This window comes from Anser cygnoides, chromosome 6, assembly GCF_040182565.1.
Source record: "Anser cygnoides isolate HZ-2024a breed goose chromosome 6, Taihu_goose_T2T_genome, whole genome shotgun sequence".
Taxonomy (NCBI): domain Eukaryota; kingdom Metazoa; phylum Chordata; class Aves; order Anseriformes; family Anatidae; genus Anser; species Anser cygnoides.
In genome coordinates this window covers 21486499-21514240 of record NC_089878.1, presented here as the reverse complement: position 1 = coordinate 21514240, position 27742 = coordinate 21486499, and the positions used below count along the sequence as shown (strand labels likewise).

Below are 27742 nucleotides of genomic sequence, written 5' to 3'. Positions count from 1 at the left end.
CATTTGAAATGATTAATGGCAATAAATACATTTTTGTTTTTTTTGGCAAAACCAAAAGGTTTGTAGCCAGTAGATAATATAATCTCTCTGTAAAGGCTGCTTTTGTATACAGCACTTCTGATTATTGTATGCCGGACGTAAAGAAAGATGTTGTAATGAAATGCATTAGATATTCCTTTTGCATGTTAATATTAGGGAAAAAAATACCTTAAAACTTGAAGTAGGAATGTTAGATGCGGTAGATTAAAACAAACAAGGTAGGTTAGGTGAAGTTCAGAATCCCATCTTTATACTTGATCTCTGAAGTATTTGGCATCTTTTGGTTGCCCAAACTTCTGAGAGGTGGGTAAGATGTTCATGAGTTTTGAATCTTATGTTCAAAATACTCAGGAAACATCTCCACTATGGCTTCAGTATATGTGAGTTGCTTCAATGTTTCCTTAATTTGGGAATGCAAAGAAGGGTAGCATAGAACAGAAACATCTGAATAGGCTCTGTCATTAGTGTAACTGCGCTCATGGGTGCTAGATAGCAAGCTCTGCTTGCAAAATATGGGTGTGTGGTTTCCGGGTGTCACCTAATAAATCCACATAAGGTGGACAGTGCTCATGGGGATGTGCAGGGCTCATCTGTGTGAGATTGTGTTATATTGTGCAGCAGTGCTCAGTAAACTTAGTAAACGATAAAGAAATGGCTTAAGGATACTCTTTCAGGCATATCTGTAATTTTAGTAAGAAACTACTCCTTGGAGAACAGAATTCTAAGTTTAACAAGAGTAAAGCCAGTTGTTGTTTTGTTATAGACCTTTTTTTTGTACTTTTTATGTAGCTGCATATTTCAGATTTGTATAAAAGTATGACGTGGGGTTAATATTCTGATATACAAAATTTCAGTATGCTGTATTTCAGTAGAGAGAACCTTAAAATGTTTCATACATTTCATCCTAATTTAAAATATTTTCTGTAGTTTTATAAATGTATGTTGTTTATAATTGTATTTTGAAAGTTAAAATTTATATTTTTTTTCCAAGAATTCGGGGACAGCTCAAGTGTTCAGTTTGGTTGCAGAACGCAGAAAAAAATTTCAAGAAATCATCAATCGGAACACCAGTGAGGCAAATCAAGTGGTTCGGCCAAAAGCATCGATGAAATGGTCAGCACCTGGTGCAACTCCACAGCTAACCACAGCCATTCTGGAAGTCAAAGAAAGTATACTGTCCTTGCTGATTAAGTTGCATCACAAACTGTCAGGAAAACAGAACTCTTACTATCCTCCGTGGTTGGATGATGTGGATGTTTTAATCCACCCAGAAATTCCAAGATACTCTCATGGTGATGGAATGACAGCAGTAGAAAGAATTTTATTGAAAGCTGCTGTACAGAGCAGATTGAATAAACGTATAATTGAAGAGATATGCAGAAAGGTGACACCTCCTGTACCACCAAAAAAGATTAGTTCTGCAGAGAAGAAAACTTTGGATAAAGAAGAAAGGTAACATTAATAAGAAAATAATGGGGTGGTAGAAGAGCAGTGTGTGTTCTGCATCTATTGATTGATCTGGTGCTCAGTAGTGCTAGATTTATGTACGGGAGAAGCATAGGAATCAATTAATCAACTAACTTTCCATATAGAAAAGTCTAAAGTTATTTCTTTCCCTCTAGAAAAGTTGTGATATTTGAAAGTAACTATTGTGTGCACTTACATTTTAAGTTAAATTCTAGGGCTAACATAATGGTAAAAATGGATGTTTCCAGTACTTTGAGTCTGAGTGACTATTTTCCTCCCCTCAAATCCATAAAAGAGCTGGGGACCTGTGGAATTTGTTAATGAACAATGTGATAACTGAAGTGACTAATCTCATTGCTTATATAACATAATAATACATATAATTATATCATATATAATGTCATTGCTTATTATAGTCAGGCTGTAATTTTCACTTACTTTTTGTTTATTTTTTTTTCCAAGTCCAGTTTTGTATTAATGAAGATCAAGCAGACTGACCGTTCAGTGATCACCCTTTTTAGTTACTTTGACATATAATGACAAATTTGGCATCACTCAGGCAAGGGGTTGTCACTATAGAAACCAAAATACAGAACTAGAAAAGAGCCTGAGCTGCTTGCAGTATTTTTCAATTGCAGTGTCATATCCCTGTGGGCCGTCATGGAAAATTACAGAGCTGTTCTGAATCTGTCAGAGTTTGTTTATGTCTTCTTATTAAAGGCCTTTATTTACAGTCACTCTGCTTTCAGCTGAGACGTATATTGAGAAATTCCCAGGGAGAAATAAATAAAAACAGGTTTAATGAACGCCCTGATATGATCCTCAAAAATAATGAATCTTAAGTTTGTTGTAACTAGAAGTTATTTTGAGAAATGGTGGCAGTAAAATGTGACAGACAAAGGGACAGAGGTACTCAGATTTTTAAGGTGCCTTTAAGAAAACAAGTTCGAAGCTTTGACATATAAACAGGGCACTTCAGGGTAACAAGTTGTGTTACGTTAGCTGCTTTGAGCCTGTGCAAGTCTGTTTCTGTGCCAAGACAGTGGTGATTAGGCAGTACTGGGGACTAAAGAGGACTCAGATGCCAAGTGATTGTTCTTGAATTCCTTGTCAGTAACTCTAGTTGTCTCTAACTGGGTGGGAAAAAAAAATTGTTGTTAGTACTGATGAAAAGGATTTGTAGCACTGATAGAGCTTCCCTAGCTGCACTGGGGCAGTGCTGTGTGAAGTCCCCATCCATGGGACACATAGGTTTTCACAAGCTCCGTGTGGTGAGCAGCTGTAGCGTGAGTTTGATTTTCCCCACTTGAATTTTCCCGTTTCCTCTGTCTGTAACCTCTTGTCAAAGCGTTACTTTAGGAAGTACTTCCTGGTACTTTAGGAAGAGGCAACTTGGGTAAATATGCATACTGTAGTGGGTAGATAGTGACACGTGTAAAAATATAGCAAAACCAGACACTGATGAGCACAGGAATGAGGAGATTATGCAGAACTAAATGTAAATGGTACATCCCACAGGGTATTTTAAAAACAAGGTGAAATGTTTCTATAAAAATAATAGGATACATAAATAAAACCTTGAAGGATTGGTTTTTAGGATATGAAGATGAAAACAAGAAGAGAACAGAAATGTAGTTTAATGGTCTTCTTATCTGAGACAGCAAGTGTTAAAAGCCATGCCATACTCAGGAAAAACAAATTAAAAGGGGAAAAATGATGGGATATTACTATGTATTGTTAATTTGTTACACTGCAAAGGAATAAAAGCAAATAGTACAAGTAAAAACTTATATGGTACCATACAGATTCAGTGGAGATGGAACTGGGAGCTGGACATCCCTTTGCAGGTTTGGATCAAGATCTTTGTGATATTGGCTTTAGAGTGAATATATGGTGAGTTGTACCATTGTGGAGAGAAGAGTAATTTTTCAGATGGCAGTGGGATGAAAAATAGGGGGCATATTTAAGTATTGTCTGATAAATAACTCACTGTTTTTGCTGAACTAACAAAAGATGTTGCTGTTCTGTAGTTAATGTTTGGAACAATAGAGGAGTTATAGAATAGCTGGTCATATTGCCTTGGATAGGTCACTAATACAGTTTAAGGACAGATGAGAATGTTTCTTAACTAATGCCTTCCATTTGTAAATTTAGAGCTGTGTTAAACAATGAGGAAAAATTCAGTGAAGTCAGCTTGGCTCCAGAAAGATAAGGGCTTTCAAACTGGAGGCTATCTCAAACTTAAGTCAAGGTATAAAAACTACTGGTTGGCAGTGTCTTGGGTGGAAGTCGGGGAGAGGACACCAGTATGAGGAGCCTTAGATGGAAAAGAAGTTATTCATAATTGTTTCCCTTGGCATCAGGCTTGATGTCAAAAATGAGTGAGGTAGGCTTTATTATTATTATCTACCTGTAGAAGTTGGTTAATTTGTTTGTTCGTGAGTACTTGTTTTTGCGCAATGCTTGGCATTTCATTCTGTTATTCTTCCTTTGTGTAGCAGAAAGATAACTTTCAAGAATAAGGTCCTAGGTGGTGCTGGTGTGTTAGTTTGTTTTTCTGTTTTTAATGATACCAAGCCTTAATCTGTTAAGGATCCCTTGGAGATATTTTAGGACTGGATTTCATTATTTCCTTTCAGACTTTAGACCTTTTGCTGGTTTGTTTTTATTTCTTAAAGTCTACTTTTAGAATAATAGATTCTTTTTTTATTCTTGAAAATTAATCCCTTATTTAGAGAAAACTAGAATTTTTGAATGAGATTGTTTAACATGGTAAGTGTAATCAACCTGACAGTATAAATTATTTTCTTCTGTTTTACACTTACTTCCCCTCACCTTCCTTTTCCACATCCTTCCACTCTCTTTTTTTTTTTTTCCACGCAGGCGACAGAAGGCCAGAGAAAGGCAGCAGAAATTGTTGGCTGAATTTGCTTCAAGGCAGAAAAGCTTCATGGAAACTGCCATGGATGTTGGTAAGTTTTTGTGTTGTTGACTACTGTAAATTTTTTTCACGCAAGTATTACTGTTACAAGTTAAAAGCAAACAAAAAGCCACACAAACTCTACCACTGCACTAAAGAATTATGCAGCTTAGTCATGTTTTCTAGAGCAGATAATACTGAGCATGTAATTGCTAAGGAATGAGCTAAATGATCTTGAAAGTACTTAAGAACAGCACATTATCTGAAGGAAATTATTTTTTTTTTAGTACACAGTAGATGGTGTGGTTACATTTTGTCTGTTGTGTTCTAAAGTATTTACTTTTTAATGTAAAACTTTCCAAAGTTAGTCTGTCTCTTCAAGATTGCATTTAATTTAAGATTTCACCATAGAGCATCAAATTTTAATATGGCAAAGGTTTTGTATTTTTAGTTAATGTATAGAATGAGGCAAGGATAATTTTCAGATGATCTTAGTTGCTCTGAGTGATGATGCTGTAGTCTGTGTCATTTACAGGCTATACAGCAAAATCAGTTGTTTTTCTTGAGGATAAGTTCTTTCGTATTTTGCTGTATAGAAACCTGTAATCTTGATTAGCTTACTTGTGTTTAACGGAGGAATGAAAAATACTTTTGTCTGGATTAATTCATTGAAAACTAGCACTTTTGAAAGATATGAAAAAGCAGGAATCTTTTATTTTTTCCTTAACTTTCCTCCTCTGTGTAATACGGACATGTTCTATTGGGAAAACATGAGAACACAACTGTTTTCTGGACATTGCACTTCAAAAATTTCATAATAGCTTCCTCCTGGCTGCATAGACTGTCCAGTTTTTGCTCTGTTACCTTCTACATATGTTCTGTGACAACTGCTTTGCCATTCAAGCTTGCTTGGATGTAATTAAGTGAAAATTACGAATAGTTATGTCAATGAACTGGAATGGAACAGAATCCACTGTTCTGTCTCTAGCTGTTTGACTGCAGGACAAATGTAAAAAGTAGAAAAATAAACCAAGTAACATCATATTAAGAACAGTAGATAGAGCTCTTGAAATACTTGAGAATGGCTAGTGCGTGAAAGTGGTGTTTAGTCACGCGGTGACAACTCCAGAGGCCTTGTAGCCTGCTAGTGTACCTGCTTCTACATCTTTGTTTTGAGTGTTTATCTCAGTGTGAAGCTATTGTTTGTCTATCATAATGTGGAACTTCATGCAAGAGATTTTGGAAACGTTGCTGCCTTTCAGGCTGAACTTGTGAAGAACAAAAATAAATCCCTCTGCTTCAGGTTAATGGTGGCCTTTAACAAATTGCTGTGATATTTGTAATGAAATGTGTATCTAAGTTTTATAATCATGAAATATTTCAATTCATTCCAGGCAAGCTACAAAGCTGTTTAATCAAATATAAGTTAATGAAGAAAAGTAAATTGGTTAATTTATGCATTATAAATATTAAAATATTTTGATTTCTGTTTATAGTTTTGCTGTATCTGAAGTGTCCAATGTGATTTTTTTGGGGCATGCGTTTTGATGAATATGCAGTACCATCCTTTTGTTTCTTTCCTATCACATGCAATTGCAGCAGGACATCATTTTGTCCTTCAAGCAAGTGCTCCTTAGCTAGTTTTTAAAAAGGAGTGAACAGTTCTAATGCAAGGTGACATACATTTCCTAACTCTCAATCTTCCAAACCCGGATAGAAAAATAAATTAAGTACTGATCTCCTGAGAATATATATGCTGGGTCAGGGCAGAGACTATTAGCATACTAATGGTTGCTTTGATGCTAGGGGGCCACTCTGAAGCACAACGTGTACAGCAGGAAGTACGTTGACTACAGTCAGAGGTTGTAAACTGTATTTATCATGTTTAGACACCTTTACACAGCCCTTTGGGTTTTGAGGTTTTGCTGACTAGGGGAAAGAAGGGGAGTGAATCATACCCTTAAACTAGGGAGAGTACAAAAGAGAAAAGAAAAAAAAGGCAGCAATGCATTCTGTAATAAAATGGAGTTTTTAGCAGACTGATCCGTATTAGATAGGAGGTAGCAAATGCTGGGATTTTGTAAATTTGGGTCTTTTGCTCCTATTAATACAAATCTAAGCCAAGAGCTAAATAATAAACTTCTTTTAAAACCCATGGGAGTAGTGAAGTGTTTGGCGTTACTCTAGGTTTCTGTCTCAGTTTAAATATTTTCATCCTTTAGTGATTTGAACTTTGTTGTTCTTAATGAGGTTCATATTTATCCAGATTTCTGAATTAATTCACAGGGGCAAAGAAAACTCCCAGAACACACTGTAAGGCTGCGGGGTTTGCTCTGACAGCAGACAAACCTCAGGAAAGAAACTTGGTGAACTGGTGTCAGTATGTCGTGTTGTTATTGTGTTCCCAATTCACTCCTTCACAGGCATTGATGTCATTACGGCAAGTGTGGGTGAAACCAATTAGATAAAACTCCCCCCATGATTTAAAACCGTGAGCATCTTTGGTTGTTTTCCAAAGAGTGATTAACATAAAATACACTTGCTGTCTTATATGACTGCTGGCTGGTGGGTAAAGCCAGGCTTTGGCCTGTCAACTAGAAGCACATCAGTCCTCCTTGTTCTCCTGTTGCCAGTATCTACTTTCTGAATCTCCAGAGACACGTTGAGATATCTTGATTGGCGTGACAGCAATTTTCTTACAGAAGAGAACTTCAGGCTCCTGCAAAACCTGCTTGAAAGGTAGAAGGTTAATATGCCCCCAAACCTGTATCTTTAAAAATAGCTGACAGAGGATTCCTTTTGTTCTCAATAATGCAATGTTCTGAGATGTAACAAGTGCTATTTTCATGGAAATACCTTCTTAGCCTTCCTAGTGTTGGCATGTAGAGGTAGGTCATGTAGCTAGTGAGCCAGAGTCTGCTGCTTCCACAGGAGCTCCACAGAGACAAAACTTCGGAAGGCAAGATGAGAAGGACTAGAATGGCAAGATTGAGAAGATCACTGTATGTGGAGTTTTCTTCATTTTTTTCCCCACACTGCCACTGATCTATTTTTACCTCATGAGTTATGCTGTCAGAAGGAAGCTGAAAACTAGTTTTAGCCAGTAATCATGGTTTGTAGTAGTCCATTCAAAAAGAACTGTCTTTTTTTTTTTAGTCTATAATTTCTTGGAGGTTTTAAATCCTTTCCTATTTCTCTTACCTATGCATTTTGTGTAGGTTGACTTTTTTTTTTGCCTTCTCTGGAGGAAATCATTTATTAGGAAGTCCTCCTTTGTGCTAGAAATCTAGCTCCTATGAAATTTTACTGTTCACTGAAGTCACCTAGCACTAGATGTAGGTATGAAGGAAGTATCTGTTTGGTCACTGAATTCTGAAATCAGCTTGTTTTTCATTTGTCTGCACATAGGAAATAGTGTGTCTGATCTGTATACTTCTAAATTGATTGGAAGTACCTTTTAAATACTAAGATCTTTCTTTCCTTATGTTTAGAATATGGAATTCATGATGAATGAATGATATTTTATCAGTAGAATGTTAGCTGATCCTAAGGACTTCTGCTGAATTGTTCAAAATGAGATTGCCACACTATTCTCTTCCTACACTTACTGAAAAATATTGAATGGTTGCATATTTTGTTTCATTGACATAATTTTAGAAAACTATAAAGACAGGAGCTCTGTGGTCACGTCATGTATTTTTGATATACAGGTATATGAGAGTATGCATTACACGATGATGAGGTGACGTTAAATATGTAAAGCAGCTTTAATGTAACAGGAGGAAGTAAACAATTGCTGCTAGGTTTTCTGCTTGCTTGGACTCTGGCAATAAAAAAATGTTTGCAGTTGATGCATTTTGCTTCTTTGTTCATTGTTCATCTGACTGCCACTAGATGGTGATAGATGTGTACAATACTAACAGCTGTAGGTCAAGGAAGATTGTAGTTCATTTTCATACAACCCTCAATAACTGACTGAAAAATCAATACTTACTAAAACAGTGTAATTTTGGTTCTGCCTTGTGAGTGAGAACATTGCATGGATTCTTTCATAGCAAAGAAAGATGCTGCCTTGAATCCAGCTCGTCTCTCCTCATAGCAGCAGGCCTCCTTTTCTGAGCTTGCTGTGGGCTTACGGAAGAGAGCATTCCTAAAAGCATTTCTGCATGAGGACTCTTGATACGCTTCAGGTTTTTGGGTTCTCTATCCAGCACCTTGGCCTACTTAAGGAGATAAAGGGCACATATGAAGGTCAGGAGGCGGTGTTCTTCTTTTGATAACTCATCTTCTAGGAAAGAACGGAAGCAAAGCACCCTTATATTCTAGAGCAGGAGTTTGAGTGTGTGTGTTCCTGAGCACTTAGGAGAGGATCATTCAGTCCTGTGGTTCTTCCAAAACAAAAAAGAATTCTTAGCTTTATTTCTAGGTTATTTTTTTTTTCAGCAGAGAGCATCTCAAGTGGATTTTGGCACAGCCTGTTCCTGCACAGACTGCAGAAATGATTTTAAATGCTGTACTTTTCTCCTGCTGTGCATGAAATTTCTCTTGAATTTAGCTTAAGAAATCAGTAGTGTGTGAAAAATGTTAAGTAAAGAATTTTCATTTTATCTTCAGATAAAATCTAGCTTCATTTAGCATTGATTGTAACGTAACCTGACTGAACACAGCCCTGTAAAACCTGCTGTAGCTGATCCTGCTTTGAGTGGGGTGGTTGGACTAGATGACCTCTAGAGGTTACTGCCAACCTCAGCCATTCTGTGATATTGAACCAGATGTAGAAATAACTACAAATTCCTTCTCTTTTGTTTAACATCCTCCACTCCCCCTGCCTCCAAAAAATACTACTGCTACTTGTCATGTGAACAAAGTTGCATTAGTTGTAATTGCTTCAGTACTTTGATCTTTAGCTTTTAGCACTTCTGTCTGTGTACCTAGGAAATAATAATGTGGACCACTGGGAAAACAGATCTCAGATATTACATTTTTATAGTTAATCTTAAATTATACATTACATTTTATATAGAATATCAGAAGATTGCTTTGTTAAGGCACCCCAAATTTTTAAAGACTGTCCAAGTTTCATGTAAAAAAAAAAAATTTGTATGTTTCCTTAAGCTACATTTATGTTACAAAATGACTGCATTACATACTGCTTGTTGATAAGACAGATTACTGGTAGTATTTTTTTAAACTCAGTGGAAGGATGTATGTATGATATAGAAGAATCAAGGTGGAGAAGTGTCAAGTTTATATATATATAAAATACATATATCAATATAGGTACTTCCAGGTTAATGTAAATGTTGAAACATGTACTGTTGATTCTTATACAACTTATGGGGTATAGCCTGAAGGCATCTCGGTCTTGAAGGTGGTTTGTCTAAAAGGAGCTCACTTGACATACTCCCAGTTTGGCAGTTAGACCTGACGACCAGATCTGTACGTTAGGGTTGATACTACTGTTTAATTCATTCGTCTTGTCTTATCATCTTTAAAATAATTTTCTATTTCTTCAGACCTACTCTGGCAATAATTAGAAGGAAAATGTTAGTTATCAGCATCTCTGGTTGTAGTAGAGATTCACATTTGTTACCCTTCATCCCTATATATTCTGAGTTTTCAGTACAGTATCTAATGAAATAGAAGTTGCTTCTTGTCTTTATTCATGTTTTAAAAAGATGAAGTTTAATACAGAACTCGAACTAAACATTTAATTCCACCAGAAATAGTTTTGAACGTGGGAAAACATGTACTTCCTTGTATAGATGTCTTTCTTCTTGAAGCAGGAAGGTTAGTTTCAAGTAACCTTCAATATTTTGGTTCTAGATGAACTATAGAGAAATGATTTTGACGTGTTCTTCACTACATCAGTGCGACTGGATTTCTTGCCCTTTGTATAATGTTGGTTTTCTTATCCTTTTTTAGAATCACCAGATGCTGATATTGCCATGGAGATAGCTACATCAGAACAACATGTTTCTGAGGCAATATATGATTGTGTAATTTGTGGGCAAAGTGGTCCTTCCACTGAAGACAGACCTACAGGGCTAGTTGTACTATTACAAGCATCTTCAGGTATGAATGTGACTTGTTAGATAAGCAGTGTTTCTACAGCTTTTATTATGCATGCATAAATATTGTTGAGTTTCATGGAGCATGGAAAGAGAATGGAAGTCCTCTTTTGATGTATGGATGGTCTGCTCTGAGGCTTATCTGTACATCTAAGGATACTGGGAAATTTTAAATGTTTGGGAGAAGAGTGAACAGTTTAATTCCCCGCTGTTGTAGTTTATTTTGTAAAAGTAGCACATATGCAGACCTGCAGGAAAATGGACACTAGAAAAAAAAAAAAGAAAATAGCTCTATGTGTATACACAATTCCAGTACAAAAGCACTCTTTACAGAATTTAGTTTCTTTAGTAATTTTTTTACTGTTTAATATCAACAGAACTTATTGTAGTTACAAACCAGAAATTGTTGCTTGTTTTCTTAACTCTTCAGCATATTGTTTTTCTTTCTTGCTTCTTTTCTGTATACAGTGTTGGGACAATGCCGCAATAGCACTGAGCCAAAGAAACTGCCAACTACTGAGGAGGAGCAGATATACTCTAGGGATACCTGTGCAGCACTGCATGATGTGAGGCTTACAACTTTACAGCGATACTTTAAAGATGTAAGTATTTCATTTGAATAGTACTACCATTTATGAAGTGAGGTGTGTGAAAAGGTATAGGAAATTACAAAGTAAGAGTCCTCCTCCTAGTTTCATTTCTACTTTTAGCAAACAGTTTGTATTGCAGTAGTTACAAAGTGTTTACGTTTGATAGGGTCCTTATTTTTAAATAGTGTCTAGCTTTCCCCTAGTTACGTTTTTAGCACAGGCAAATAGTATGTCTACAGAATGTATATTTGTTAAATATCTATGCAGATCTTGTCTAAAAGAGGGTATTTAATAAATCAGTGTAACCACACAATTGAGAGGTGCTTTTGCTGTCTTAGGTATTAGTTTCAAAACACCAGCTTTCTTGCAGCCGTTCTGTGGACCCAATCTTACTAGGAACTGTTTACTACAAGTAACCAAGAATTACTCTTGGTTAAAAGTATTTTAGTGGCAGAGAGGAAGTAGAAAGAGTAATTTTGACCTGTAATTGTTTTCTGAGCAACCACAGAGAAAGCGAAAGTGAGTGGATGGGAATGAGGGGCCAGCAGAAGACTTGATCCTTTTCTGCTATATCCTCAACTCTGTACAAAATGACTGAAGTTCACATTTACTTTCATTGATATATTATTGTCTGCTTTGCAGTTCTGTTAGTTGTTCCAAGCAGAGTTTTGTATTGCTTCATATAACTAAAAGCAATACATTACAGCTTTTCATATTTAATTTTGAGAGCCAATTTTTTTTGCTTAACAGGACTCACTCACTGTTAGACCTTTATGGAAATGCTGTCTGATATTTTCCCTGCTACAGTATAAAACAGTTCTGTAAGATGATACAAATATCTTCCCAGAAATTATTCTCGGGGAGGAGGAAATGTGTCCCATGACCCTAGATTTGTGTTTATAGATTAGTCCCAGGTGACATACTAGCTCTTAGGCAGATTTAACCAAATAATCAGCATTTAGAAGCTTACATATTGGCTTTAAAGAGGAGAAGGAAAAAAAAAAGAATTTTTACTCAGATATGGTTGCTAGCTTTCTCAGTCTGTGATCCACAGATAGTTGAAACTGGCCAAGTTTTTCTTTTTGGCATTGATGGCATTAGACATTGTTTCTATGAAGCTGTCCTCAGTTAACCTAGGATTTTTTTTTTTTAATATGGATATTTGCCTAAAAATAAAGTAACACTCTTTATTTATTGGGTATTTGTATAACATCTCAGTTTCTCATGCTGAGAAAGTGTCAAGTCTGTGTGTGTCGGTAATGTATACCCATGTTTGTTTAATGTTCCCCATTGTTAATGAACGTTACTTCCTAATCAATAGATTAAAAGTACTGAAGTAATACTGTAGCTTTATTTTTACATTTGCATCCTGCAAATGAAAGACATTCCAAGCAAACTGTTAACTCAAAAGCCTGATCTCACTGAAGTGTATTTTTCCATTTCTGTATGGTAACACTACCAACAGACTAGTCTAAAATATACTAGAATGCGATGAGCAAATGCATCCTGCTTTTAAGACTTCCAGTCCTGATTCAACTGTTAGTTGAATTAGCTATTTCTGATTTCGAGTTTCCAGGTCAATACTGTGCTAAAAAAAAAAATATCTCTGCTTGAAAGAACTAATCCTTAAATTTCTTTTGGCATAAAAATGGAAACATCTGTTCATGTCTTGAGTGGCTTGTTCAGCTGAGCTAAGCAACAAGAAGTCCTTTTGTTTATCTACTGTGTCCTTCCCAGTAAGAGTCCTTCCTCTAACAACAGATTTCAGGAGGCATGAGAATAATTTAACTCAGATGTGAAAATTTTAAGTCGTGAAACACAAGCAGTTAATTGTTAATTCTTGATCATAGGTGTGTGTGTGTGGAATATCAAAAAGTAATGTGCTATATACAGTCTGGACAAAACAGGCCAATTTTTTTCCATAACGGTTACTTTTGCATGTTCTTAACTGAAATATGACATTTCCTGCCAGTCAGGGAATATTTTTTTCCCACTGAAGGAATAATCACTTAAATAAATCATTTTTCATCTGGATAAGTTATTTCCATAATATATGTCGTTTAGATAGAATGCAAATAAAAAATTTTCTAATCTTAAAATGAGTTTTGGTAAATACCTTGTAACCCTTTATATATATAGTTCTTTGTTTTTCTTACTTGTTCTGGTTTTTTGATTGTTTTTTAGAGTTCCTGCCTTCAAGCAGTGTCAATAGGCTGGGAAGGAGGTGTTTATGTACAAACCTGTGGTCACACTTTGCACATAGATTGTCATAAATCTTACATGGAATCTTTACGGGTAAGTAAAACAAAGATCATCATTTTACTTGGATTTTAACTGTTCTCAATCGAATCCATTGGATTTACACTGTCCAATTCAGGGAAAGAAAGATTGGATGCTTAAGTTTTGCATCAGTGGATAAGATATTTTTATGTTGTTTCTGAAATGTAGATATTAGATCTTACTACACTGTGACGTTATTAGCAGAAGTGTTTCATTTTCAGTTATTCTGATATATCAGGGAAAAAAACTAAATTAATACTATTATTAAAAAATCATTGATTTTCTTTTTTTTTCCTGTCATACATATTCAGGTAAAGAATTTCTTAGTTTTTTTATTTCTATTTCATAGACTCCTATTTTGGTGTTTAATTTGCATTAGAAGTTACTGAGGAATGTATTTTACAAACATAAGTTTGGCTAATCTCAAACACGAGTTTTCATATTAAGAAAGTTAGATTTTTATTTCCAGTTAGGTAAGATATGTTACTTATATACAAACAGTTTAAATAAATGAGTTGAAATGGCTTCACTCTTGTGAATTATGCCTTTTGCACCCCCCCCCCCCCCCCCCCCCCCTTTTTTCTTCTCCTTAGAAAATATTATTAGGAAATTACTTCTATGTATATGGTTTTAAAACAGTTTATTAGTTAAACCTCAGAAGTTGTAGGTTGGAACAGACATTCATGTTTTTGCATGGTCTGAGAAAATTGATTTGTGTTTCCATTGATGTTGCTGGCCTTCTGCACCCCCTCAACCTCTTTTTGCAGCCCCATTACAGATCTCCTCAGTGACACTCGAGAATGTTACTATAAGCTCCACAGTGGTAGGAAGTGATCACATTAAGCAATTGTTATTTTCTGTGGTATTTAGTCTTTATTTTATTACACTAAATGATAACTTTTTGTTTGATAAGAAATTGCTTTCTCACTGAAGTTTAATTCATGTGGTAATTGTTTAGTTTTATTTTTTTCATAAGTCTGTGTTTCTGAGAAAAATTATTAACAATGTTCTGTAGTTGTAGTATTAGCATTATTCATACTGTGAAACTTACCCTTTGAGGAACTGGTAGCTGGGCCACCTTTATTGGATTCAATGATGAACCGTTCTTTTCTATTTAAATGTAAAGATGCTTTTAGGGTTAATTATGTCATCAAAATAAGTAAAATCTGGGCTTTCACTGTAGAATCTCAATTTATGGAATATTAGAAAAATAACATTTTGCATCATATAGGTACTGAATTCTCTTTCCTGGTGGCTTCTCAATTAAACAGCCAATAAATTATTATTCTGTCTCATTCTGTTCTTGAAGACTTCTAGATTATAACAATTTTTATTATTTATTAGTGTACAATAATTATGACAATTTCTAGCATTCCTAGTACCAAAATTATTTATAAAGACTTGTGTTCATCTGGATTAAACATCTATTTTTATTAAACATTTTTATGTAATACAATCAGAGATCAACATCCAGAAGAGTATGCGTAAGTTTACCAGGACCCTTGGGGCTATTCACAACACTGAAACAGGGTCATTTGCCAGTAACGGGAGTACTCTGAAGGTGGTCCCACTTCCCAAAATGATACTTCCGTGTCCATTTTCTTATCCTTTGTGGTAAAGAGGAAGTAATAAGCTTTTTTTGTCATGCTGCCCTCCAGTGGCTACTTGATTAAGTTTCTTGGCCTGTACTTTTGAGAAATATCATTGAGTATTTTTCAAGACTGAAAATAAAACTACCTTTTGACAAATGAAAAGTTGCTACTAAGGGAATCTCAAACAATGGGAGTTGATAGAGACAGCACATGTGAAATATTCATAATACCACATTGAAGTGTTTTGTGGTTTGTTATGGTGATATTGTAGACAATGAAGATCACTTTAAATTAGACATTGTGAGTAGTTGAATTTGAGGGTTGTAATAGTCTGTAGTGAAAAAAGCCCTTGCTACTAACTTGAGTGAAAATTTTTCTTTCTTTACAGTTTTTAGTTTTTAGAATTTTTATCAATGCACCTGAAACCAAAATTACGAAGTCTAATCTTTGGCAAATTTCAGCTATACTTTCTTTTTCTTTTAGAATGACCAGGTCCTCCAGGGTTTTTCAGTCGACAAAGGAGAATTTACCTGTCCCCTCTGTAGGCAGTTTGCTAACAGTGTTCTTCCTTGTTATCCTGGAAACAACATGGAAAGAAGCCTTTGGCAAAGTCATAGTAACAAGTGTATGCAAGATCTTGTACAGGAGGTGGAAGACCTTCAAGAACAGCTGGGAACTTTCCCAGTAAGCATCAGTGTAAGGCAGAAAGATCCTTGTTAATTTGCCTCTACCTTTCAGTTTTTACATTATATTGCATTTGTGACCTCTTAGAAACTCGACAGCATGGGAAACTTCATTTCCTTTTGATAAGGAAGATAACATTTTATTGTTCAAGCAAAATATTTTAAATATTTACACCATTTATTGGAGGGCCTGTTAAAAATAAGCCATAAAAAGCTATGAAGAAATTTGATTCATATATTTTTTGGAGTACATTTTCACTTCTTTCCATAGTAATTTACATAGAATTGAGTCATGTAATGTTAAATTCATGTATCATTTCTTGACAATGTGAAAACACCAATATCCTTCTAACTTGAAGCTATTTAAAGAATATCTATTATGAACACTTGGATATGGATTATTTGTTGTACTTGGCATGCAATGTAGTAGTATGGATGCTCCCATATTGCAAAGTTTTGTGAGGTCTTTTTGAATCATGGAATTAACTTAGTTATTATTGTTAGCCTTTCTGTCTTGATAGTGATGTTATTTTCATGTACTTGTGCAATGCAGGTACATTCTAAAATAATGCAAGTTCAAGAATCTCACTGCTTGCACTATTCTGAACAAATCAGAATAACAAAGCATTCTGTGAGACAGAATATTAACATTTAATACGTATTTTTCATGATTGCAAATATGTTTTTATAAATATGAAATTAGTACACTTTGTGATCAGCTATTGTATTTCTTCAGGTAGAATTAAGTAATCTTTTGTCTTTGTTCATAGTCTGAAACCAATCTCAGTAAAGAAATGGAATCTGTAATGAAAGACATAAAAAGTACCACACAGAAGAAGTACACAGATTACAGCAAGAGTCCTGGATCACCTGACAATGATTTTCTGTTTATGTATTCAGTAGCCAGGTGAGAATTTTTCTTCTTACATGGTATGATTTTGGTTATCACTAATGGTATTACCACATAAGTTTTCCTTTTTAATTTTTTTTAATTAAAACTCTATCACATCCTCCCTAAAAAGTGCTTTCTGAGCACTTAGTATATCAAGGTTGTATTTTCTGATTTTTATATGCAGGCATATGTAAGATGGAATTACGTGCCTCTCAGTTCATTTTTAGTTTATGCAGCAGTGGAGCAAAACGTGCAGAACATCTTGTGTGCTGCTTATCTAGTTCTATTCTTTATCCAATGTTTTGCTATCCATATATCAAAATTTTATGTTGAATTTATTTTCTACCTTCCTTTCCCAAACTATTAAATCTTCTCTGCCGTTACTTAGCAGAATTAGTTTATTTCTCTATTGTTATTTTTTTAAACCAGAGGGTATTTTTAATCTCTCCATTATGTTAGTTTTTCTTACTTAATTGGGGATCACAGAAGGAGCCTTTCCTGTATCAGCAGACGGGGATCTCTTGTCATATAATATTTTTTTAAAGTGTCAAAAGTGCTAGTATTTTTTCTGTGATATGTGATTCCAGATTATTGCTGTCAGTGTCAGAGCAAGCATAGCCAAGAAGAGGAACCAGTCCCTCCCTCTGTCTCTGTAGCATTCATTTTAAGATCCTCTGAAACATAAAACTGTTTGGATTTACTATAATATACTATAATACGAGGCTTTTCCATAAGAAGATGCTGAAATACTCATTAAGCAACTAATTTTCAAAACCCTTAATTAAGTAAGCTCTGCAGGGAAGGTGGTGACTGCAGAGAAAGTGCAAGCATGGAAGTGATATAATCCAGTAGCATTTTTTACGGTTTTTCCATAAACTCTGTTTGCTGACTGTCTTTACCACGTAAGTGGTGGAAGTGTTCAAGCCTAGGCTCGGCAGGGCTTTGGATAATCAAATCTGAGGCTCAGCTTTTGACAGAAGGTTGGACCATATGATCTCCAGAGTTCCCTTCCAACTTAAAGTTTCTGCTAACAGAATTGTACAATAATCTATGTATGTTCTGTAAGAGCATCTTAACAGAGCCTTGATTAAGAAGAGAAATTAAATTATATACATAGCAAGAGAGAAGATTATTCTGTATTAATTTAAGTGATATATTGTATACAAGAGTAAATAATGTTGAGATTTGGGGCAATTAGGTACTTGGCCAATACTATTTAATATTCTTCATAAAATACAAATGACTCAAAATTAAAATTTCCTGCATGAAAGTATGATCACTTGCAACAGTAACTTTACAAGCCATTTACGGTATAAAAAGTTTGTTTTAATATATTTCTGAGTGTAATGTTACACATGTTAACTAAGCATATTTTAAATATAGATCTATTTTATGATTTTTGTATGAACATCATAGGCCCAAGATATTTTGTTTTTCTCCCAAGAGTTAAAAACACATCAAACTGGAACAGAGTCTCCTTGCTTCTTGCAGTGCTGGGGTCAATTTATCATTTGCCACTAGGATTAAGATGTTTACTGTACTCAGTGTGAAATGTTGTTTGGTCAGACTACTGTCAGCTGTTTGCCATTTATCCTTGTATGAAGGATTTCAGGTGTTGGATGCACCCTTCTATATTGTTACTGTAACTCAGAAGGTCACTTATGAGTATGCCTGTCTTCTACAAAATGGTTAACATCCATCTCTTGTCTTTTAATTCAGGAATACAGATTTACAGACTTCAAGTACTTGATAGTTGTGTAAGAACTAAAGAATTTGATTTTTTTTAAACCTCTGAAGACAGGTTAATAAAACCTTACATTTTGCATATATGGAAATAAATTTAAGTGAGCTGGTTAAAAAAAATGATAATTTTCTTTGTATAATTTTTGTTTGTTTCATTTAATTTTAAGTATCCAAGCAATGGACTGTCCACAATAGTACTTTCAAATCACAGACTGAAGTAACTTAATTTCTAGAAGCTCTTCCTGTTACTCAGTCTGTTTCTTCCTTATTTCCATCCATAGTTCTTTTTGAGGTGATGGTATTTTGGTGTTCCTTACCAATCAATTCACCACTGAGTGCTTGTAATTTCATGTATTATGAAACATTCCATAGTCTTTGGTCAGACCAACTGCAGCTGTTAATCAAATTTTTTCCTGGTATTTAATATAACATTGGTAGTGGTCAAAGTCAGCAGTGCATGCTTAAATAAACATTTGAATGTAATCTAATGATATTTTTATTGATCCCCATATATTTGCAAGTGAATTAATTTAAAACACTGTTAATCTTTTTATAAGTCGTGTTCCATTTTCAATCAGAAGCTGTCATCTTGTGCGGTCTTCCCAAAGATGCTATTTTGGAGGCCAGCTTTGAAGTAGATTTCTGCTTGTTGAACTGGGTATGCTACTGGTTAAACAAGATGCAGGCACTTGCAGCTGCTTATCCTTTCTGCTTCAGGAAAACAGGACCTTGCTGCCCTTTCTTTGGTTTTGCTACCCTGGACAGATGTCATTGGTAACAGAGGAAAGAAATTACAAGGGAATTCTCCACTAGTTAGTGAGAGAGCTAGCCCCTGTCTGCTTTCATAGCAAAAAAGGCATTTAGTGTTTTGGCATTTTGATTTGCGTGCACAGCTGGAGCAGCAGCTCCTTAGCTACCTGCCCCTTTCCCTAGCATCGGGCCTTGTTGAAGTCATACCCTTCTCCTACGCATCCTTCCTTGTCTTTGCTGACATTCTTGGTATTAGTATAGTGTCATTCACAAATCTTGTGTGCCTTGCTTTAATTCTAATAGCTTCATAGTAATTCATAACTTTGACTGTCATTTGTGGTAGCTTGGAGGATGTTTCTGTATTGCATAACAACAGGTCTTGTGCTTTGTTGGCTGTGTAATCAATGTCTGTTTTTTGGAGTCACTCTGTATAAACCGATACAAGAACCATGTGTTCTTTTTCTTCCAGTCAGTCTCAATACGTGTTTTTTCACATATAAGTTGTCTTTGTCAGGTGAAGTGGGTAAGATGGTAGTGTTTAACATGATTCTTCTGTCCTGTTGGAATGAGGAGGTCTGTCCAAATACGTTCTCTTTCTGCAGAAGGTTTTGCTTTTTTTACCTTCTCATACTCTGTCCTGGTAAAAGTTCTGAGAAACTGGCAGTATCCACGCACCCTGGTATGTTTCCCCGAGACATTCCTTCTTCCATGAAAGCCCACAAAAAGGCATGAAGTACAGCAGTTTTTAATCAGGATTCAGTACAACTGAACAAAATCCATCTTCTCATTTTTTTTTCTGTGGGTGTAGAAGATAAAGCCAGTGTTCTACAAAACTCGTTGCTCCAATGAATGGCACAAAGATTTTTAGATAAAGGAATAAGTCACTTACATGGATTTTCTTTCTCCTTCTCTTTTCTTCATGTTGAGGGGGCTGAGATAGAACAGTGGAACACAGAGTGGTCTCTGCAAGTATCCTTTGCTATCAGATGCCCCGAGTTTTTCTCCATTGAGAAAATAGACAGTGAGAGCTCTGCTTTACTTCAGCAGAGGGTAGGTGGAACTCAGGCGTTTCTATCAGATCCCAGGAGAGAAGGGAGCTTGAACAGGGCGGAGAAATGCAGGTCCTTTTGAAAAACGATTAGAGCTGTACCTGGTGTGGAACAGCTTTATAAGGACAAGTATTCTAGTGTCACAGAAGATGCTTTCCCTTCTATGTGCTATTCCACCAAGGCTTAGGTGTGTTTCGAAGGAGCTGTCTTAAAGGAAAAGGCTAATATTTAGCTTTTCAAAAAAGCTGAACTAATAAGCTGCTGACTTTGAGAAGCTTGGGGCAATGAAGAAGTGTGGGAAGGGAGAATTAGTATGCTGTGTGAGAGAGTATGTTTCTAGAAATCTTTCTCCATACATTAACTATGGTGAAGAGTGCATCAAGAAGAGTTTTTTTCAGGATTCTGAGTTTTTTGTTTTGTAAAATTATACATATGTCTTGGTAAAAGGGAAATTGAACATTCAGGATCTAAAATTGCTCTTAGATTTAAATCAAAAGCACCTACCTGAATGTCTTAATTCTCTTGGTTTTAATAGGAGGCTGCCATTAATTTTGTTCTCCAAATTAGTTATCGGAAGGTTTGTAGAAATAAAATATACTGGTTTCATTTATATTCCCATGATGAACTAGCACATGCTGATCTACAGTTGCTATTTTGTCCACTAATATGAAATCCCTATCCCTGCTTCTTTGCTGGTAGATTTTTAGAAGTTCAGTGAGCACTGCAAATCGCCTGAAGAGTGGAAAATTCCCCTGTCACACAGATGCCCTTATCAGCAGCAACCAGATGGAGCTCTGAGCAGTCACATTATCAATGTTAAATTGCTTTTTTTCTGAGCAGAGAGGATTAAAGCATTCCTTCAGAAATGGGTGGCATAAGCTGAAAACTTAAGGACAGTAATATTCTGAAATGTTACTATTTTAGAAGCATATGAAAGTATCTTGACAAACAATGCATATCAAAAACATTATTCTTTCAAACTGATGGAGCTGAAATTTTAAAGAAATATTCTATTTTGAATAAAATAGTCATCCTGTAGCTTCTTCTTACATAAATTACTTAAATAAATTACATGCATAAAACTCTAGAATAGATTTCAATATGTATTCAGTCATGTTATATTGAAATTAAAATTGTATGATTTTAGTTGAAGGACTGAGTATGTTTGGACTGAGCTTTGCAGTTTGTATTATATTGGCAAAATAATGTTTCAGAATAATACAATTATTCCTTTATTTTAATTAAAGGAATGTATGTTGATTTGTTAAAATAACCTCTTGGAGAGCATAAAGTAAATTGTTTGCTCCAAGTCTCGGGGGTAAAAGATAACACAGTACTGCAACATCCAATTTGAAAATCAAACAAAGCTATCAAATATGGCCTAAGCAATTGGCGCCTAAGTATCAGATTACTGTAATACTAAGAAAGCAATCATCAATGTGGTATAGTAGAGATTTAGTGACAAAACTCCTGTTTCATACTAATAAGCTGCAGCGAATACCAGTGTTTAGTTCAGAATTAACCTCTCAGACTTTTTTTAACTAACTTGTCAAAAAAGGTCATTGCTTCCATTATAACTTAAACTAGTTTCATACTTAATGACTTGGCGGCATATCCATTGTACTATCTGTTTGTTTAAAGAAAACAAAAGCACTGCCATTGAAGAGAACTCTTTTTAGACTTATCTGATTGATTGAAATTTAGCCAAACTATACATTGTCATCTTAGATTTGCACATAAATTCCCTTATTATCAAGGAGTTGTGTGCATTCAGAAAAATGCTGCTGAATTAACATTTATTTTTTCTTCAGTCACAACTGTAGTTGCTCTCTTAATATAGTACTTCCTAATCAAACCATTTTAAATCACACGTGTCAGTATCTTGGTGATGTTTGCTTTATCCTTGGTCATATTTAGACAGTACCTAACGCTAAAGATTAGTTTACAGCTTTCTTTCATTCAGTGTACACTGAAGTTTATGGTGACGCTTGAACAATGCTATTCCATTTAAAACCCTCATGTTTTTCATGCAGAACAAACTTGGAACTTGAGCTCGTCCATCGAGGAGGCAATTTATGCTCAGGAGGTGCAAGCACAGCTGGAAAAAGATCATGTTTAAGTAAGTGTTATTTCATATAGTATGATATAAGTTATTAGCAGACTGAATGAAGATGTCTATTTTGAACATTTTCTAAAAAACATCATTTTTTTCTTTTAAGAATCTTTCTTCTGCTATAATGGATCTTTATTTTTTGTTACAATTTGAGAAATCTGAAGTCTAATTTCCATTAGTTATTCATTAGAGCAATTCATATATTGTGAGTATAATATATTTAGAAAGCAATTGTCATAGAGTCCCTGTAATGTTTTCAGTACTTTCATATTTTTGTGAGTAAATCTATTAAGAATTGTAAGGGTAAAACAGAACTTGTGGACATACAGAAAAGCTTTGTTCACCTTGGCTATTGCTATTAATAGTGAAGGAATTCTCTTTCTCTGAGTACTCTTGTAGCTCATGGTGGCAGCAGATTTGTAAGTGTGGGACCAATTCACATCCACTATCTCTAATTTTTCTAGCTCTTTAACTGCAAAATTCTGACTTTTTTTTGGTAGAAACTCAAATCCTCATTGTTCTTAAAGATTGAATACGTGGCAAATAAAGCATTTATAGTTGCCAGATGTGCTTTTTTTCTTAATGTAAAATCTTTTACTGGGATATAGACTGTTAGGAATGGACACTTCCTTTTGTCAAGAAAAATTGGAAAGCCTGCCAGAATACTACTACTAATAATGCTTGTTTGAATTGAGCTTATGCTGCTGCAGCAGTAGTAGATTCAGTACTAAAAATGTCAGAAAACTTGGGCCCATCTCTGCCTTTTTTATACATTATCCATGGGCAATGCTTTTCTCATCATTTGAGATGATGAGCCACGAAATATTCCCATCATGTGCTATGTTGCCCATGTCTGTTCTATGGTAAGAGCCTTCTGTTACTGCCAGGAAAGGTAAGTTCATTTTATTTCATTCAAGTGCTGTGATTGATTTCTGAAATTGTTTTAAACCCTACTGCACATTGTGTCCTTCCACCATCGTTACATACCCTCTCCCAGCTAAGTAAAATACCTGAATAACGCATATGTTTAGTGCACCACTAGATCACTGCAAATTTGAAGCATATAACAAAATCAAGGCTGTACTGATAATTTCTACTTGTATTATGATTTACTTTGAATTGTATGCTTACAATTAAGGTGGACACTTTCTCTCTGAATTTCAGCCACTTACTGCATGCATTACCTATTTCACAGGCATTTTATTTGAAAGACTATGATGAACAGTTTAGGGAAGAGAAGTCAGCTTGAAATAGTTTGAAGGTTTTCCAATTTCAAGTGAAAAAACTTAGAATGACAACACACATGACAGTATACCCCTGTTTTCACATAGCCATACCAGCCACACAAGATCTGTATGTCTTGATATTTCAAAGTTTAGAATGGTGTCTGTAATCTCTAAGGTCATACTTCTATCTTCTAGTTTTTCAAAGACAGGAGTTTACAGTTTCTCCTTATGATTTTTTGCTAATGATAGAAGTGGAATAAAATATATCCTTGCAGCTTAAAACACTGAAATGTTTGATGCCATACCAGTATGAAATGTTGCATGTGCCTATTTAAAAGCTTAATATATACATATATATATACATATATAGGATAAAATAATGGGTTTTTGTTGTTGTTTCGTTTTTTTGTTTTCCCTGAAATCACCAAATAATGTCATCATTGTTGGAAGAACATGACTTGGCAGAGAATGGTTGAACCACCAGAGAGCTAGTCAGTTTCCTCAGCGTGTCTCTAGCTCCATTGTTTCTATTTGAACTATAACAGTTGACACCAACAGAGGAATTACCACAAAGTTTAATAAATAAATTCCACCAAGCTGAGGGCACGAAAGGTGACTCTATTTTTTTGTGTAAAACATTATTTAATCCTTATACTCATCACACCATCCCTTCAACATCATATTGCATAAAGTAGGACTCTGAAATACTTAAGATGTGATTTTGAAAGAAACATACCTTTTGCTGATAGCCAGTGAAAAGATAAGTCAGGATTCTAAATACATAACCCTCAAGTCTTAAAAGGCACGTAGGACTTATTAATCATTATAGAAACATTTTTTTGAGAATTACCAAATTGGAAGTGACACGTAGAGAATGTATCTTCGCTGGAGTATTGCATTGTGGTGGATTGTGACTTTGACAAGACAAGAAAACTTAAGTACTGTTTAAATTCATATATTATACTTACTTCTACTGTTTTGTCAGTAACTCTATATGTATCTTTGAAAATAAACCACCTTGTCTGTTCATCAGAATAAATCACTTTCTACAAGTTTGGTTTGTTCCAGTAAAAGATAGGTGTTCCTCACATTTGAAAAATATGGAAATAGTCTTCTTAATGAAGCTTTAAATGAAGTTGTACAAACTATTGGTTTTAATGTGTATTTACAAAATTTAAAATGTTTATGAAATACTTCTTCAGTGATATAGGGAAGGATACGTGGAAATTTTATACAGGATATCTCTTACTTTTGCAAAACAAAAGGGCTTGATTAAAATCACAGTTAACTTGCTAGCTTATTTTAAATTTCTTAAGCCGGATTTTAATACTGTTGGTTGTGGTAATGCAGGGCATCTTTTGATACCAGCAATTCCATTTTTATAACTCCATTAGTTGCCATTGTCAAGAGTGAAATAACCCAGGAAAGAAGAATTAGTTTTAAGTCATCACCTTCAGAATTTGTACACAGAAGAAATTTTTTTTCCCCATGATCTGATTCAAGTATTTTCCTGTACTACAACTTGAACGATCTTTTTTTAAATGCAATAACATTTCTCGATTGTTTCTACTTATACTTTCTGTTTTGCTTACTATAATATTTTTTGTTTCTTTCTTAAATTATTGTGTACTTCTGTTTGTTGATTGTGCTATATATGGAAATAGTGCTTTTTCCTCTATCAGTTACATTATTTAAAGGGTTCTAGTGCATATCCTCTGAAGAGGTAGGGACAACATTTAAAAACAAGGCACTTGCTTTTTGCACGCTTCTGAATAGAGCGATACATTTTCATATTTTTCATATTTAGATCTAAATCAGATCTGTTGGTGTTCTTAATATCTGTCTTACACTCAGAAAAACTGAAGGCAGCCTTTGAAGTGTCCGGGTGAAAGGCACTATGTAAATGTATGTGACATTGCTTCAAACAGTGTGGAGACATAAATGTCATCTATTCACTGTTCAAGTGTTCACATGCTGTTTATGTACTGTGTTAGTATTTTTTTTTAATTGTTATGTAGCAAGCTAGTCGTATTTAATCTTGCAATAAAATGGGCTCATTTTTAATGTAAGGTAATGGGGTCCTAGAACAGAGCTGTACTGTTTCCATTTAGTACTAGTAATTTAGTTTTGGACAGTAATCCAAATATGACTAATGGCAGGAGAATTACTTTTCCAGATATAGAGCAGGGTTTATTTCAACAAGGCAGTTACATAATTACGAGTTTCTTTCATTGCCTCTTCCATTTAGTTGCATTTATAAGGAAAAAAAATAGTAGCTCTTTAGAGAGAGAGATTGTATAATATATTTTACTCTTTCCATAGTCATTTATTTTTCCAAGCGATATTCCTGTTTTTTTCTAGTTTTCACTTAAAATGTAACTTATCACCTTGTGCAGTGAGGAAGGAAAGATTTAAAAATTTCCCGCCCTTTCTAGAGGTGTGTACTGTTTTCTTAGTCTCATTTGTACGCATTGACACCGCTTTTGTTTTTATTTGCAAACATCACTCATTTCACATATAGCAAAAGTAACCCAAAATATAACCCGTTTTTGTTTTTCTTATGAGATAATGAGGTGTCTCTCTTGTGATTAAGCACACCACTCTGTATTAGTCTTGTAAGAACTGTGAAGTTTGGTGATTAGATACAGCAGAAAACAGAATATGTTGTCCCAGGTGAGCTGTTACAGCGGCAAGCGTCAGTGGAGGCAGTGGGAACAAATAGGTCAAGAGCTGTTTTAGTAGATTGAACCATGAGGGCAGCTGCTCTTGGGAAGTAAAATTAAGAATGATTAATGTAGCTGTTAGCGTCAGTGATAGAGTCTGTGTGACAAGAATGCTGAAGAAAATTTGGCTGTAAAATTGCCATTTTAAGTTTTAAAGCTGTGCGTGTGTGCACTACACAGTATGCAACCATAAAGGCAGTCCTATTTACATATTTATAAAAATATGTAATAATTGTTCAGGTCTTACCTCTTTGTTTTATAAAGTTTGAGATATGATGGTTTGTTTTCTGTTTTTGTAGTTCTGTATTTATAGAGCAGCTTCAGAACGCAATATTAAGGCTGAACAATTAGTACTTCTTACCATTTATGCCTGTTTCTGTTTAATTTGTGTATAAATATTTTTCTTTGTGATTGTTGCTCTAGTATCCTTGCAATAGTGAGTGAACAGTTCTATGGTATTTAGAGGTTGTCCATAATGAATATATAAATTCTATAATGAATTTATAATCTAGTCCTTTTAACTTCTAGTCCTCCTTTTGTTGTTGCTTTTTTTGTTTGTTTGTTTCCTTTTTCTCTTTGCCATGAGGATAGTTGGTTTGTTTCTCCTTCAGGAAGGATTAAACACCCCGTCACCATGTCCTCTCACTCCAGTTTCCCTGTGTGGAGCTCCTTATCTTCACACTCCCTATAGCTAGCAGAGTCTGGCTTTTTGGCATCAAGTGCATTAACTGGAAAAGACATTTGTTTACAAGCGGACATGAAAAAAAACCAAAGTATTTGAGACTCATGTAACCTGGCCTTAAATAGTGTCCAGCACTGTTATACCTTCAGTGATGGTTCTAACCATTGAGAAGCTATATTGTTCCACTGACTTATTTCCTTCTGTACATTTTAAGTCTATATTTTGCATTTGTAGATGGTTTAGTGTTGTAATCTGTCTAGATGATGTTAGTTATGTTAGTTTAAACAGCACTCTTAGTGTTTTTGTGAGCACAGAAAGTTCTCCTGGCTTGAAGCATTTTCTAAGCTCTTCATGCTGTTGTTTTTGTACATATCTGCTCCCTTGGTATCAAGTTTTTCAGCCACCTTGGTTGTTGAAACAGAGGCAGACGTTACAGTATGGCCAGTACACATAAGTATGGTTCATTCCTGTAGGAAGAAAAACCAGATGCTTTTATGAATTGCTGAGTGCAACAATCTCCTTCCTGTAATCTACTAATGTGAATGTGATTACAAAGGTTCTTACCTAGATCTGTGCAGCCACTGAAAGAAAAAAGTATAAAATTACTTTTCGGGAATGCTTTTTCTCTTGATATAGTGCATTTCTGTGGGTGTTTGTCATTGGTGGCAGTTTATTTCTCTGTGGGGATTTTTGATTGTTCATTTGCTTTTAAGTTAGGAGCTGACAATTTGCTGATCTTCAGTGGCATCCATTTGTGCTAACTTGGAAAAAGCAGTTTTTCTCATGAACAGATGATTCTGACTATTCCTAAAAAGCTTCGTATGCCATTCATACCTGGTATGAGAGGTAAAAATAGATACCATTTGTAGAGAAAAAAATAATCTGTTGCTGAAGTTTATTTCATACACTGGCAAGTTTAATG

At 35.0% G+C, this 27742-nt stretch overlaps 1 protein-coding gene across 6 annotated transcripts in view; it reads left to right on the top strand.

Moving 5' to 3' along the window:
- Nucleotides 1-27742, top strand: part of UBR3 (ubiquitin protein ligase E3 component n-recognin 3) — a 105572-nt gene that overhangs the window by 48820 nt on the left and 29010 nt on the right. For 4 of the 6 annotated variants that reach the window (XM_066999516.1, XM_066999512.1, XM_066999514.1 and 1 more), the window contains 8 exons: nucleotides 1031-1491; nucleotides 4390-4478; nucleotides 10352-10501; nucleotides 10966-11099; nucleotides 13272-13382; nucleotides 15443-15655; nucleotides 16413-16549; nucleotides 22110-22195. In XM_066999516.1, coding sequence (XP_066855617.1) covers nucleotides 1031-1491; nucleotides 4390-4478; nucleotides 10352-10501; nucleotides 10966-11099; nucleotides 13272-13382; nucleotides 15443-15655; nucleotides 16413-16549; nucleotides 22110-22195 — 1381 coding nt within the window. The remainder of the gene's footprint in view (nucleotides 1-1030; nucleotides 1492-4389; nucleotides 4479-10351; nucleotides 10502-10965; nucleotides 11100-13271; nucleotides 13383-15442; nucleotides 15656-16412; nucleotides 16550-22109; nucleotides 22196-27742) is intronic. The other 2 variants (XM_066999513.1, XM_066999515.1) reach the window with 1 other exon arrangement.